The sequence below is a fragment of the Channa argus genome, chromosome 14 (assembly GCF_033026475.1).
Source record: "Channa argus isolate prfri chromosome 14, Channa argus male v1.0, whole genome shotgun sequence".
In the NCBI taxonomy this organism is placed as follows: domain Eukaryota; kingdom Metazoa; phylum Chordata; class Actinopteri; order Anabantiformes; family Channidae; genus Channa; species Channa argus.
In genome coordinates, this window is record NC_090210.1 from 13,981,029 (window position 1) to 13,993,895 (window position 12,867).

The 12,867-nt window shown below is 38.2% G+C and overlaps 1 protein-coding gene and 1 long non-coding RNA gene across 3 annotated transcripts in view; one reads left to right on the forward strand and one right to left on the reverse strand.

The window, feature by feature from the left end:
• Positions 1 to 12,867, reverse strand: part of LOC137098068 (myosin-7-like) — a 13,132-nt gene continuing 265 nt past the window's right edge. The window contains exons 2-39 of the mRNA XM_067473847.1: positions 12,767 to 12,810; positions 12,343 to 12,551; positions 12,121 to 12,264; positions 11,856 to 12,012; positions 11,746 to 11,773; positions 11,551 to 11,662; positions 11,313 to 11,405; positions 11,165 to 11,228; positions 10,988 to 11,086; positions 10,776 to 10,879; positions 10,546 to 10,684; positions 10,337 to 10,455; positions 10,103 to 10,252; positions 9,808 to 9,978; positions 9,393 to 9,702; positions 9,170 to 9,252; positions 8,863 to 9,068; positions 8,440 to 8,563; positions 8,148 to 8,284; positions 7,476 to 7,731; positions 7,154 to 7,396; positions 6,378 to 6,554; positions 6,134 to 6,279; positions 5,963 to 6,053; positions 5,477 to 5,866; positions 5,243 to 5,369; positions 5,043 to 5,161; positions 4,761 to 4,957; positions 4,498 to 4,681; positions 4,258 to 4,423; positions 4,052 to 4,176; positions 3,079 to 3,387; positions 2,783 to 2,986; positions 2,401 to 2,697; positions 2,190 to 2,294; positions 2,017 to 2,112; positions 1,785 to 1,919; positions 1 to 140 (exon numbers count right to left, since the gene is read on the reverse strand). Coding sequence (XP_067329948.1) covers positions 120 to 140; positions 1,785 to 1,919; positions 2,017 to 2,112; positions 2,190 to 2,294; positions 2,401 to 2,697; positions 2,783 to 2,986; positions 3,079 to 3,387; positions 4,052 to 4,176; positions 4,258 to 4,423; positions 4,498 to 4,681; positions 4,761 to 4,957; positions 5,043 to 5,161; positions 5,243 to 5,369; positions 5,477 to 5,866; positions 5,963 to 6,053; positions 6,134 to 6,279; positions 6,378 to 6,554; positions 7,154 to 7,396; positions 7,476 to 7,731; positions 8,148 to 8,284; positions 8,440 to 8,563; positions 8,863 to 9,068; positions 9,170 to 9,252; positions 9,393 to 9,702; positions 9,808 to 9,978; positions 10,103 to 10,252; positions 10,337 to 10,455; positions 10,546 to 10,684; positions 10,776 to 10,879; positions 10,988 to 11,086; positions 11,165 to 11,228; positions 11,313 to 11,405; positions 11,551 to 11,662; positions 11,746 to 11,773; positions 11,856 to 12,012; positions 12,121 to 12,264; positions 12,343 to 12,543 — 5,829 coding nt within the window. The 5' untranslated portion in view covers positions 12,544 to 12,551; positions 12,767 to 12,810 and the 3' untranslated portion in view covers positions 1 to 119. The remainder of the gene's footprint in view (positions 141 to 1,784; positions 1,920 to 2,016; positions 2,113 to 2,189; positions 2,295 to 2,400; positions 2,698 to 2,782; positions 2,987 to 3,078; positions 3,388 to 4,051; positions 4,177 to 4,257; positions 4,424 to 4,497; positions 4,682 to 4,760; positions 4,958 to 5,042; positions 5,162 to 5,242; positions 5,370 to 5,476; positions 5,867 to 5,962; positions 6,054 to 6,133; positions 6,280 to 6,377; positions 6,555 to 7,153; positions 7,397 to 7,475; positions 7,732 to 8,147; positions 8,285 to 8,439; positions 8,564 to 8,862; positions 9,069 to 9,169; positions 9,253 to 9,392; positions 9,703 to 9,807; positions 9,979 to 10,102; positions 10,253 to 10,336; positions 10,456 to 10,545; positions 10,685 to 10,775; positions 10,880 to 10,987; positions 11,087 to 11,164; positions 11,229 to 11,312; positions 11,406 to 11,550; positions 11,663 to 11,745; positions 11,774 to 11,855; positions 12,013 to 12,120; positions 12,265 to 12,342; positions 12,552 to 12,766; positions 12,811 to 12,867) is intronic.
• LOC137098072 (uncharacterized) overlaps positions 8,892 to 12,867 on the forward strand; it is a 17,809-nt gene continuing 13,833 nt past the window's right edge. For both annotated transcript variants that reach the window (XR_010910557.1, XR_010910556.1), the window contains exon 1: positions 8,892 to 9,026. This is a non-coding gene — a long non-coding RNA (uncharacterized lncRNA). The remainder of the gene's footprint in view (positions 9,027 to 12,867) is intronic.

The window sequence follows — 12,867 nt, forward strand, 5'->3', positions numbered from 1 at the left end:
AGATTTTCAGATGCACATTATATTTTTTCAATAGAACACAAAACACGCTTAGGGAGACACCAATATACAAGCAAGGTGCCTCAGTTTAAGTTTTGAAGGAACTTCATTCTTCGACAACTTCATTCTTCATCAAGTCCTTTCTGGAAAAAAAAAAATACCAGATACATATTGAATTGATGACAAAGATTTTAACCTTTGTGTCATAATAGATTAAAATATTTATAATTTTGGCTCCTCAAAGACATATTCTAAATGCAGAAAGAATAGCCATTACCCTACAAGAGGACCACTACTAAATATGTGAAAGACCAGCACGACATTATTACACAGTATATGAACACAATCTTTGTTGGAGCTAGGAAACATTTTTGTCTGGCAAAGCAACAACTAAACATGGTTTCTTCTTTAGTGGAGTCTAGAATGGTTTGCATTGCTGTGTAACTTTTTGTTGGAAGGTTGACTGTGACCTTACAAAAAAACAATGGCTCAGATAAGGAAGCAAAACCAAACTTTTTTTCTTCAATCAAAAAAATGTATCTAATAGTACAATAAAGGCTACAGATATAATTTAGGAGGACAACCTGTACACAAGATGACTTTATATTAGATCTGGATCTCACCATAATTTGACCATTATAAGAAATTTGCGTTTGTTTTCAGCTTCTTGACATTAATTTACTAAAAATGTGCATAACAAGCATCACATGACTGTGTGAACATACAGCCATGCTGGTAGGGATGTCCCAATGCCAGTATGAGGTATCGGCCCTTCTGTACTCGCATTTGTACTTGAAAAACTCAGATATTGCACCAAGTACTGTGTTAACTTCACATTTGTTGAGCAAGTAGACAGAAGTGGAACTGGGTATGGTTTGGAGGTGTTTTTTGGATAAGTGATAATGGCAAAAGTAAAACTGACTACAGCTTTGCACTGCTAAAGTTTTAAGATCCTATTGGTAACAGTCATTCTCATAAAGTTTTTTTCAACATGTAATACTTACGAATGAAAGTTGCAACAACAGATGGTGATCTAAAGTTGGCTTTGCTTTACAAAGCTATTTTACCTCTATATTCCTCTATAGATTCAATTTTTTTTCTTTCTTTGTTTTTCCTTTCAGCAAAACCTGCTTTATTTTTAAAACATTATACATTGCCATATTTTTTTTGAATATATATATATATATATATATATATATATATATTTACATTTCATTTCACAGGATTTGCACATTTATCAACATCAGACCGTCAGAGACTAGGAATCTGTGACAGTTGAGTTTAGCTTGTTACCTTGTCTTTAGCCATGTCCCCCTACTATTTGTAGTGTCTGTCCAGAACTCATACTAAAAGCGTAAAAGTTTATTACTTGTACCTGTGCTAGGTATAGGGAAATATAAGTATTTGTACTCAGTCTGGGAAAAAGTGGTATCTGGACATATCTACACTACACTCTGGTTTACATGACAAATGGGAAGTTGAATGCAGGAAAAGTGTTTCTGTTCTTGTTATTTCATAAATTGCTTGTGCTGCCATAGTGAAGGATTATTTGGATGTCGATTTAACAATCATTGTGATCACCTGGAGAAAAATGTGACCTCTGTGCTTTACTCAACTTTGTGTGTGTAAGTGGTTAATCATTTTACTAAACTAACCACTAACCAGGAGAGAGAGAAGAAGAATTTACTCAATCTAAGTTTGTGTTAGTTCAGTAATTTTGTTTGGCTTTACTCAAGCTGATACCAATACTTAAGATTGGCTTGGGAAATCTATAGGTGTTGACAAACCTTTGATCCAACATCACGGCTCTTAACACGTAGCTTGTTGACTTGGGACTCAGCGATGTCAGCTCGCTCTTCAGCTTCATCAAGTTCATGTTGAAGCTTGCGGAACTTTGTAAGATTATTGTTGGCCTGTTCTTCCTAAAGTTAAGCACCATATATATATCATGAACTGTATCGGCCCAGATATTGGTTATTTGTGATCATCAGATTGGCATTTTAAGTTAACATTACTTACAGCATCCTCTGCAGCCTTCTTATAGGATTTAACCTTTAGCTGAAGCTTGTCCACCAAGTCTTGCAGGCGTGCTAGATTTTTACGATCTTCTTCAGTCTGATTAGGACGAAAATAATAATTTTGAATCTCATTGTAATTTTATTAAACAGGCTTTTGTATAGATTGAGTGTTACCTGATAGGTAAGCTCCTTTATACGTCTTTCATATTTCCTTACTCCCTTTATAGCCTCACTTGTCTTTCTCTGTTCACTTTCCACTTCATTTTCCAGTTCCTTGACCTGCAGAATTCAGCAACCATGGTAAGAGTCAGCAAACACAATTCTACTTTTGCAGATATACTAAACATAAATTTATGGCAAGAGCAAAGTGCCAACTTTAACTCACCCTGGCCTCAAGCTTCTGCATTTGTTTCTTCCCTCCTTTCATGGCGAGCTGTTCAGCTTCATCCAGACGGTGCTGCAGGTCTTTGATGGTTTGCTCCATGTTCTTCTTCATACGCTCCAGGTGAGCGCTGGTGTCCTGCTCCTTCTTCAACTCCTCTGCCATCATGGCGGCATCTGTGATGGCCTTCTTGGCCTTTTCCTCTGCATTTCTGCACTCCTGCACTGCTTCCTCCACTTCAGTTTGAAGCTGGGATGTATCAGCCTCAAGCTTTTTCTTCTGGTTTATCAGGCTGGTGTTCTAGTTTTACATAAATGGGTATAATGTGAAACTAGTGGCTAGGAAACAACCATGTAGAAATAAGTAGCTGATCATTGAATCTCACCTGTGAGTGCAGTAGCTGCACTCTTTCACTAACATCCAGCAGCTCTTGTTCAGCAAGTTTGCGACTTCTCTCCGTATGTTCTAGAGCAGCTCTCAGTTCATCTAGTTCAGCCTGAAGCAGGTTGTTGCGTCTGTCAACAATGGCAACATTTTCTTTCATATCATCATTGGCTCGCAGTGCATCATCAAGCTGCAGCTGAGTATCCTTGAAGATAAAAACCCAAAGTGCATCATATTCAGTTATGTTCTTAAAAGCAATAGGATGTATACTTTATATTCTTTTAGGTGCAGTCAGACCTTCAGATGTGCATGAATAGCTTTAAGTTGTTTTTGGGCCTCAGCTGCCTGCCTGTTGGCCTGGCTGAGCTGGATCTCCATCTCATTGAGGTCTCCCTCCATCTTCTTTTTCAAACGTAGGGCCTCATTTCTGCTGCGTAGCTCAGCCTCAAGGGAGCTCTGAAGAGTATCCACAACTCGTTGGTGGTTTCTCTTTGCTTGCTCCATTTCCTCTTCTTTCTCAGACAGCTTGCGCTCAATGTCAGCTTTCACCTGACTGAACTCAAGCTGGGCTCTGAGAATCTTCCCTTCCTCATGTTCCAGTGAAGCCTCCAAAGAACAAGGGGAAAAATCAAATATGTAGAATAGTTATTATCAGTTACCCAAAAATATTTCCACCAATAATATGCTCATCATCAGAACAGCCAACATTCAATATACAGTGAGGCAAATTGATTTATTTCTACTGTGCATGGAAGACATTAGGGTTTAAGATCAAATGAAGCACATGGAAGAATAATACTTTTAATTGATATATTTACACCTAGATAGATTTTCTATGAATGACCCAAAGTTTAACAGCAAAAGTATTAGAAAAGGTCGTGTTAAAGTTAATGAAGGTAGGACTGAAGTTCTTGTTTTTGCCTTTTCCCCAATGATGACTTTCTTTACCAACAAATTGAGTCTTCACAGAGAAAATGCCAAAAAAATGAAAGTTTCATAAAAAGGTACTTATTGTTTGAACAATCAATCTTAGTATGCACCCAGGTGTTAAGAAACACCTGTGCCAATACTTTAGCTTACTTTACATTTGATTCTACTTAAAAGACAATATGTTCTATGTAATTCTTTTACGTATACCACAAAATAAATGCTCAAATCTGAAATTTAGTTTCATATCCATCTTTTGAAGACCTAAATGCCATCAGTAAACAGCAAAAAACAAATGAATTGACTTGGCCATCCTGTTACTATTAGGGGCACTGTACTGTACCTCAGCCTCCTCCAAAGCAGTTTGGATCTCAAACTTTTCTTGTTCCAACTGTTTACGAATTTTTTCCAGCTCATGGATGCTCTTTCCACACTCGCCAATTTGTTCAGTGAGGTCAGATATTTCCTCTGGACAGCAAAAGTAACATCAGGAATGATTTACTTATTAGGAAAAATTCCTTAACAGCTATAACCTGCTATCATCCTTACCCTGCAGGTTTTTATTCTCTCTCTTCATGGTCTCCAGATGTTCTAAAGATTCTTCATAGGAGTTCTTCAGTTTGAAGAGTTCAGTGCTGAGAGACCTGGCTTCCTTCTGAGAGCTCTCCAACTCTGACTGAGACTCCTCATACTTCTGCTTCCATTCTGCCAAGACCTGAAATATTTGTGCTTCAATGTAATTAATTCTTCATCAGTAGGAGCAAAATCTCTATGTAATTTATATTCTACCTTGTCAAAGTTTCTTTGCTTCTTGTCCAGAGCAGCAGCAGCAGCATTCGACCTCTCCACATCTACCATGAGATCTTCAATCTCATTCTGCAGTCTGTGCTTGGTCTTCTCCAGAGAGGAACATTTGGCATTCACTGCTTCAACAGCCTCCTCAGCCTCCTGCAGACGCTGAGCCAGCTTTTTTCTGGATTACGATAAAACATATTTAGTTATTTACTTATAATCTATTAAACTAAATGATTCAAAAGAAAATATTTACTCACTTTGCCTCCTCCAGTTCCTCAGTCTTCTGGATGGCATCAGTTTCATACTTGGTTCTCCACTGAGCCACCTCAGAATTGGCCTTGGACATGCTGCGCTGAAGTTCAGCTTTAGCCTCCTGCTCCTCCTCATACTGCTCCCTGAGCAGGTCACAGTCATGACGAGCAGACTGCACTGCATGGGCTAATGCATTCTTGGCCTGAAATGAAAGTGCATCTTAATGCTTAATTATGTCCCAGTATTGGTCTGCACAGGTTGGGGTCTCCATGCAGTTTGTTTCCTACCTTGACTTCTTCTTCCAGTTGTCTTTTCAGGTCTTCAATTTGCTGAGTATAGGACTGTTTTCCTCTGGTGAGTTGAGTGACCAGGGAATCCTTTTCCTCCAGCTGCCTAATAAGTTCACCTGATTTTAGGATAAAAGACATACTTAGTCATATGCCAAAAATGCACAGTTTAGATGTAATGCATTTAGATTAATGCAAACCATTCTCAGTTTGAAGTTTTGCTTTCTGCATGCTGAAGTCATTGATGGTACGCTGGCCTCCTTCTGCCTTTGTTTTGTATTCATTCATCTGGTCTTCCAGAGACCTGCACATTTTCTCCAAATTATTCTGACAACAAAAAGGTTCAAAGCTTCTTTAAGGGGGATTACAGAGGTTTTACCAAGTTGTAATCAAAAGTGTGCAACACAATGAAAACATTTAAAAATGTGTTTTACCTTAGACTTTACAATATGCTCCATATTGGAGACCACATCATCCAGCTCCAGTCTGAGCTCACTCTTCTCCTTCTCCAGTTTCTGCTTGATTCTCTGCAGGTTGTCAATCTGCTCTCCCAGGTCAGCAACACTGTCAGCTTGTTTCTTCCTGAGTGTAGCTGCAGTGGCTTCATGCTGCAGAGTGGCCTCTTCGAGGTCTCTGCGGAGTTTCAGAAACTCAGCCTCCCTCTTCTTATTCATCTCAATCTGGGCAGATGTTGCTCCACCAGCTTCCTCCAGCCTCTCACTGATCTCCTCCAGCTCTCTGGTCAAGTCAGCCCTCTGTTTCTCAACCTTAGCTCGGGCAGCTCGCTCTGCCTCAAGCTCTTCCTCCAGCTCTTCAATGCGGGCCTACACCAAAATTAGAACAAAACCTTACATTAAATTTTATTGCTCATTTATGCACCTAATTATTCAACTTATGTTATCGCATGAGTAAAATATTACCTGCAACTCCTTTAATTTTTTCTGGAGCTGGGCACTCATTGCCTGTTCATCTTCTATTTTACCATTGAGTTGACTGATCTCAAAGTCTTTCCTGTAGGTGAAAAACATGTAAAATCGAGCAGGTGACATGTATTTTGCATTTTACTTGTGTTTTTGTTCACGTCATATTACTTTTTCAGTCTCTCTTCAAGTTGCTGCTTGTCATTTTCCAGGTCCATGAGACTTTCTTGAGCTAACTTAAGGTCTCCTTCAAGTTTCCTCTTTGCTCTCTCAAGATCCATGCGTATTTTCTTTTCTTGCTCAAGGGAACCTTCAAGCTGTGGTGGACAATAACTACCTTGTTTTAGTCTGATATTAACAATTTTCATTTTCCTTTTGGAAAAAATTCCAACACACAACATTACTATAATCTTACATCATCCACTTGCTGTTCCAGCTTAGTCTTGGCCTTGGTCAGCGTGTTGACTTTGTCTTCTTCGCTCTGTAGGTCATCCAGTGTTTGCTGATGAGCTTCCTGTAAGGCTTTCTTTTCTTTGGTCAACTTGGCAATGATCTCATCCTGTGCAGCCATCTCTTCAACCAGGTTCTTTACCTTTTGTGAGTAAAGATTCATCTTTTAGTAAACAATCAATGACAGCACTTTTTACTGACTGTAATATAGTGCATACAGTGCATGTTTCCAAATATATTTGCTTTGGTATGGGCATTGAGAAAGTTTACTGGAGTTGTCATTGTCATTGAGTTGATGGCAAGGCTGATCTCCTTGTCTTGAGTTGGGAAAGCAGCCAGATATATGTGGGCACAATTACAGAACTAGGGATAGATGTCCTATATATTTTGCTTCCTGCCATGTTTACCATCGTTCTGAAATGTGATCCAACTGATTATAAAGCTACATATCTAACTCAAAATGTCATGTTCATAATTAGAAAATATTCTCATTTTTGAGAGCAACTGCAACTGAAGACATATTATACACTGTTGCCCATGAAGTTGGAATGAAATATTTTTTACCTCATGTTATTATTGTGGCAATGTGATTTACTCTTGATAGATGAGGTGCATATTTTCTCAAAACTTTATCAATCACAGTGAAAATTAAAACACATATAAGAGAGAAGTGTCTGAAAACAAAATTATTCCAACCTCATGAGCAACAGTGTATTTATGTATCTTAACATTTTATAATACCTTGTTCTCAGTTGCGTGCTTCTCTTTCTCCACTTTAGCCAGAGTTAACTCTAAATCATCAATGTCTTTCTTTAACTCAGAACATTCATCTTCTAACTTCCTCTTCTTAGCAGTCAGTTCAGCGTTCATCTCCTCTTCATCCTCCAGTCTTTCTGACAACTCTTTAGTTTTTGCTTCCAGCTGAATCTTGCTCTTGATCAGCCCCTCACATCTTTCTTCAGCATCACACAGATTATCTTGCTCCTGATGTTGAAAAGACACAGCATTAAACATTGGTCTGATTTTAATATTATTTGTAAGACTGACAGATTCTAAAACATACAGCCTGAACTTGGAGCTGCAGGTCATTCTTTTCTTGGAGAAGAGTGACCATTTTTTCATCAAGTTCCTTCTTGCGGGCTTCTAATTTTGCATACGCCTCTTTCAGTTTGGCAAACTCTTCCTTCATGTTGGCCATCTCCTTTTCAGTCTCTGCTGACTTCAGCAGAGGTTTTATCTTGAAATACATCTTCATCCAGGGCCAATTCTTTACCCCCATGAAGGCGCGGATGTTCCACTGGATTACAAGCAGTGCATCCCTGTGGACATTTATTAATATCCTAATTTATTAATGTGCTATTTGGCAAACTTTTAAATTTGGTAAATTGCATTGTGGGATTGTTGACAGAAAGTAATTTAGATGCCAAAGACACAAGTGTTTTATGTTGTGGAGCATTTGAGGCATTCAATTAAAAATTTTGAAAGTGATGACATTGTGGAACATACCATGATGAAAGTGTACACAGCCATAGATTTAGCAATTTGGCAGAGAAAAACAATTCATGGACACAAATGTACTGTATTATTATTGCCTCTTATCAAGCATGTTTTTGCATATATATATATATATATATATATATATACATACCATATCCTGTATGCAACCTTCAGTTAATCTTGTTCATTCTTGTTCAAAATAGAAAGTATAGCTCACTTAATTTAATAGTGTGTGTACCTGCGTTCTACAATCTTCTGGAATTCAATTCTTGCAAGAACACCTCTTGATCTTGCCTGAATCCTGGTGATGATTAGCGCTAAACGTTCATCTCGCATCTCCTCCAGAAGACCAAGCAGTCCAGCTTTGAAAAACACCTGATTGTTGCAAATAGAATAAAAAACAAGAATATGTAAATAAAGTGAATTGTGACCTTAGAAAACTGGGATCAATAGAAAATGACAAAAACACTTGTATGCTGTTTGTATTTTACCGTACTGTACATTCTACAGTATGTTTGACCAATACTTACTTTTGTGTGTCCTAGTTTGTACTGGCTATGATCTATATCCAAGGATCCCAGAAGCTTCTCTGAAGCTTTCTTGTTATCGATGAACTGTCCCTCAGGGATAGAGCTTGGGTTCAAAATGCGGTATCTTTAAAAGAAATTATATCAGTTTTACTTTGTTTTACCTACATATTCAAACAATAAATTACTAAATGTGGACAATAATATATCAAAAGAAAAACATGAATAATGACATTATTAAATATAGTATAAAGTGATTAACTGAATAATTTCACGCACTTGAAAATGTACATTTTTAGTCACCAGATCTAAACCACACTCAATCCCTGATAGAAATTTGTGCTGTCATTGGCTACTAATGGTTCTTCATCTTCTGCGTAACTAAGCCACATGAGTTTTTAATTTTGTCACCTATATTTGACACACCTCTGTTTGAAATCTCCATAGAGGATCCTGTTGGGGAAGCCCTTTCTGCAGATCCTGATGCCCTCCAGCACACCGTTACAGCGCAGCTGGTGCATCACCAGGGGATTTTCCATAGCACCAGGAGTCTTAGTCTCATTGGGGATGATGCAGCGAACGAAGTGAGGGTGAGTACACCTCAAGTTGGTCATCAGCTTGTTCAGGTTCTCCTGCAAGTTTGAAACAATTAAAATGTCTGTGTTTACATAGTTTGATAACGATAATAAGAATTGTTTGCTAACTACCATTGTCTCAATCAGGTGATGCCTACCCTATGTAAGGCTGACACAGTTTGAAAAGATGAACCTTTCTTTTTGGTACCGCCACCTTTGCCCTTTCCACCAGACTCCTGAGCTGAATAAAATATGTTAGATTTTCCAATGAAGAAAAGCTTAAATATTAGGTGTTACATACAATCGTAACATTACTACAGTACATTGATTGTAAAAAATAAACAACCAACCATCCAACCCACAAATACTGTAAATACATACCTGAATCACTTCCAGCATAATTTGCAAAGAGAGTAGCAAGCAGCTTGACATTAGACTTCTGGTAAAGTGTAACAACAGTCTCATTCAGAGGATCTTTGTTTTTCACTAGCCAGTTATTAATGTTATAATCAACAGTTCCAGCATAGTGCATCAGGGCAAAGTGAGCCTCTGGTTTTCCTTTGACAATTCTTGGCTTCTGGAAGTTGGCAGATTTCCCCAGATGATTGTCATAGAGCTTAGCCTTAAAGGTAGTATCAGAGGCTTTGGGAAACATGCACTCCTCTTCAAGGATGGACATGATACCCATGGGCTAGAGAGTAACAAAGTTGATTTGAATACAGCAAAATCAAATTATATAGGGTATCTATCACAATTAACTGATCTGAAAATGTAATGCAGTTATTCAGTGTCTCACCTTTTCAATTAAGTCAATACAGGCCTGCAGATCCATACCAAAATCTATGAAAGTCCATTCAATTCCCTCTTTCTTGTACTCTTCCTGCTCCAGCACAAACATGTGGTGGTTGAAAAACTGTTGCAGTTTTTCATTGGTGAAGTTGATGCACAGCTGCTCAAAGGTGTTGGACTGTAATGAAATATTAAACAGTTTTGATACTGTTCAGGATTTCATTACATTATGACGAGATTCGATCTTTTCACCATAAATCAGATACAGTTTAGCATAAATCTTGTATTGTTTTTAGTCTCACTTCAAAGATCTCAAATCCTGCAATGTCCAGTACACCAATGAAGTATTGGCGAGACTGCTTGGTATCCAAAGATTGGTTAATTCTCATTACCATCCACAGAAACATCTTCTCATACACTGACTTAGACAGTGCACCAACAGCATAATACACCTAACAAGGAAGGTAATAAAAAACTAGTTATAAACTTTTCGGGAATTTATTTTGAAATTGAACAAATAATACATTTTCCCTCACTTGGGCAACAGTTTGTCCCTTGGTCACCCACTCATTTCCTACTTTAACTCTAGGGTGACAGAGACCTTTAATAAGGTCAGCAGAGTTCAGGCCCATCAGATAAGCTACTTTGTCAGCATCTGAAGAAGAAAAGTAAATGTTGTAAAATTGTTTCTCAATTGCATCTGAGCCAACTATGAGAGACTGTAAGAGTGTATTTCCTGCAGTACCTTCAGTGCCATCAGCCTCCGCCTGCTCCTCTCGCTGTTTCTGCTTGAACTTCATGTTGCCATAGTGCATGACGGCACCAATCATCTTGTACATGCTGTTTTTTTCTTCTTGAATGAAACCCAGGACATCAAATGCATCCTGGTTGAGATATTACATTATATTTCTGGCCAAATTAAATTGTAATGCATTTACATTATTTATATGAACAGAGCTTAAGGGTTTAGCTTACATCTGTTGCCATCAGTTCTTCAGAATCATTGATAGAGGCTACAGTTGTCTCTCCTTGGGAGATGAAGGCATAGTCGTAGGGATTGTTGGTGATGAGCAACATTTCTATGGAGGAAATTATTTTTTTTATAAAACATTTTACTGTTTGTAAAACTGTAAACTGTTTGTAATTGTACTTTTTAGAGAAACATAAAGCCTATATCTGCAATTTACCCAAAAGTTCAGGCTTTGCTTGAGACAAGATCTGGTAGAAAATGTGGTAGTCTCTCTCAGCTTTGAGCTGGTAAGTCACACGAGACTTTTCTAGAAGGTCTTTTGGACAAGACAGTTGTTAATGTAGGAAACGTCGAATGGTGAATCTATTACTGTTCTTTATACTGTGCTACTTACAAGTTTCAATATCAGCAGAAGCAAGTTTTCCTCGATTGTCAAAGTGAATGCGAATAAATTTACCCTGAGAAAGAGAACCATGTTTTGAAGAAAAAGTGAGCGTTCACTTCAGTCATAAAATTATTATTTGAGATCTATAGACACTCACAAATCTGGAGGAGTTGTCATTCCTGATTGTCTTGGCATTACCAAAGGCCTCCAGAGCAGGGTTAGCCTGGATGATTTGATCCTCCAGGGTACCCTTATATGGTCAAAGACACAGTCTCAGGCTTGGTGCAATATAGGTACGATTCTAACACTTATATTAGACTTTAAAAAAGCACTTAAACCTTTCATGTAATTGTGTTATATTACACAGTTGTCTTAAATACATTTTTCATACAGACCTTTTTCTCAACAGCTGGATCTTTTTTCCCAACACTCGGGGCAGCAGCGATGCTGGCAAAATACTGAATGACACGCTTGGTGTTCACAGTCTTTCCAGCACCAGATTCTCCACTGAGTACAAGGGACAGAAAAGTTAAGGCTGAGACCTATGATATTTTACTACTGAAGAGATTTGTTTTGGTTATGTGACTTACGTGATGAGGACTGACTGGTTTTCTCTGTCTGTCATTAAGAGACATGAGCAGAACATCAGGTAAAGTGAACTGAATACTAAACAAAATGAAGACTTGATTAGATTACTTACCTGACAGCATGTACTGATAGGCATTGTCTGAGATGGAGAAGATGTGAGGAGGAGCTTCACTCCTCTTCTTTCCTCTGTAGGCAAGAACAACTTCTTGGTTGTAGACTGGCAGCCACTTGTAGGGGTTGATAGTCACACAGAACAGCCCAGAGTAGGTCTGTCATAGTGAGATAAGCGTGTAAGATAGTAGAAAATAGAATACTGCTTATTCTTTGACGCATTAATAATGAAGGTATGTTTCTATTTTAAGTTCTTGATTTCTTACATAGATCATCCATGCTGCATAACGCTCTTTAAGGTTAAACAGCACAGCAGGTTCATGAAGGAAGGTGAACATCGCCATGTCTTCAATTTTATCAAACTTTGGCGGGTTCTGAGGGTGTACGTCACACTCCTTCACCGTGACAGTCTGCGGAAACAGAACACATTCTTTAACAAAGGTCCAGACTAGTATTTGCATAAATTTAAACGGAGATGATGTACGTACCTTTCCAAATTCAGTCTGAACAGTGACTTTGTCACCATCGCGACTTGTGACGGAAGCTTTGACGAACTCAAACTCAGGGTCTGGAACAAAGCACTCTTTCTTCATGTCAAATAGACGAGTCTGGGCTTCCAGACGCTCCTTGTCTGACTTTCTCAGATAAGGAGCTGCCAATCCAAACTCTCTCATAGCCGCATCCCCCATATTTCAGCCTGTTACAAATTCATATTAAATGGTTGTGGATGGTTTTATAATACAAAAACACAAAAGAGGAATAATGTATTTGTACTATACAAGTACTATAGCATATTTACGAAAGGCCTTGTCACAAGATTTACATGTTCACCATGTGTGCAATACGTAGATGTATGTCCTGACTGACAATTTCGGGTTTGGTTTTACAGAGAAAATCAAAATTAGCTTTTACCTAGGGTGGGTTGGTCTTCAAGGTAGATCAGTGTCAGTTAGGATCTGGGTAATCAAACCAGAAAACAAGAAAAATAGTATGTGGTACAAAAACACACACTA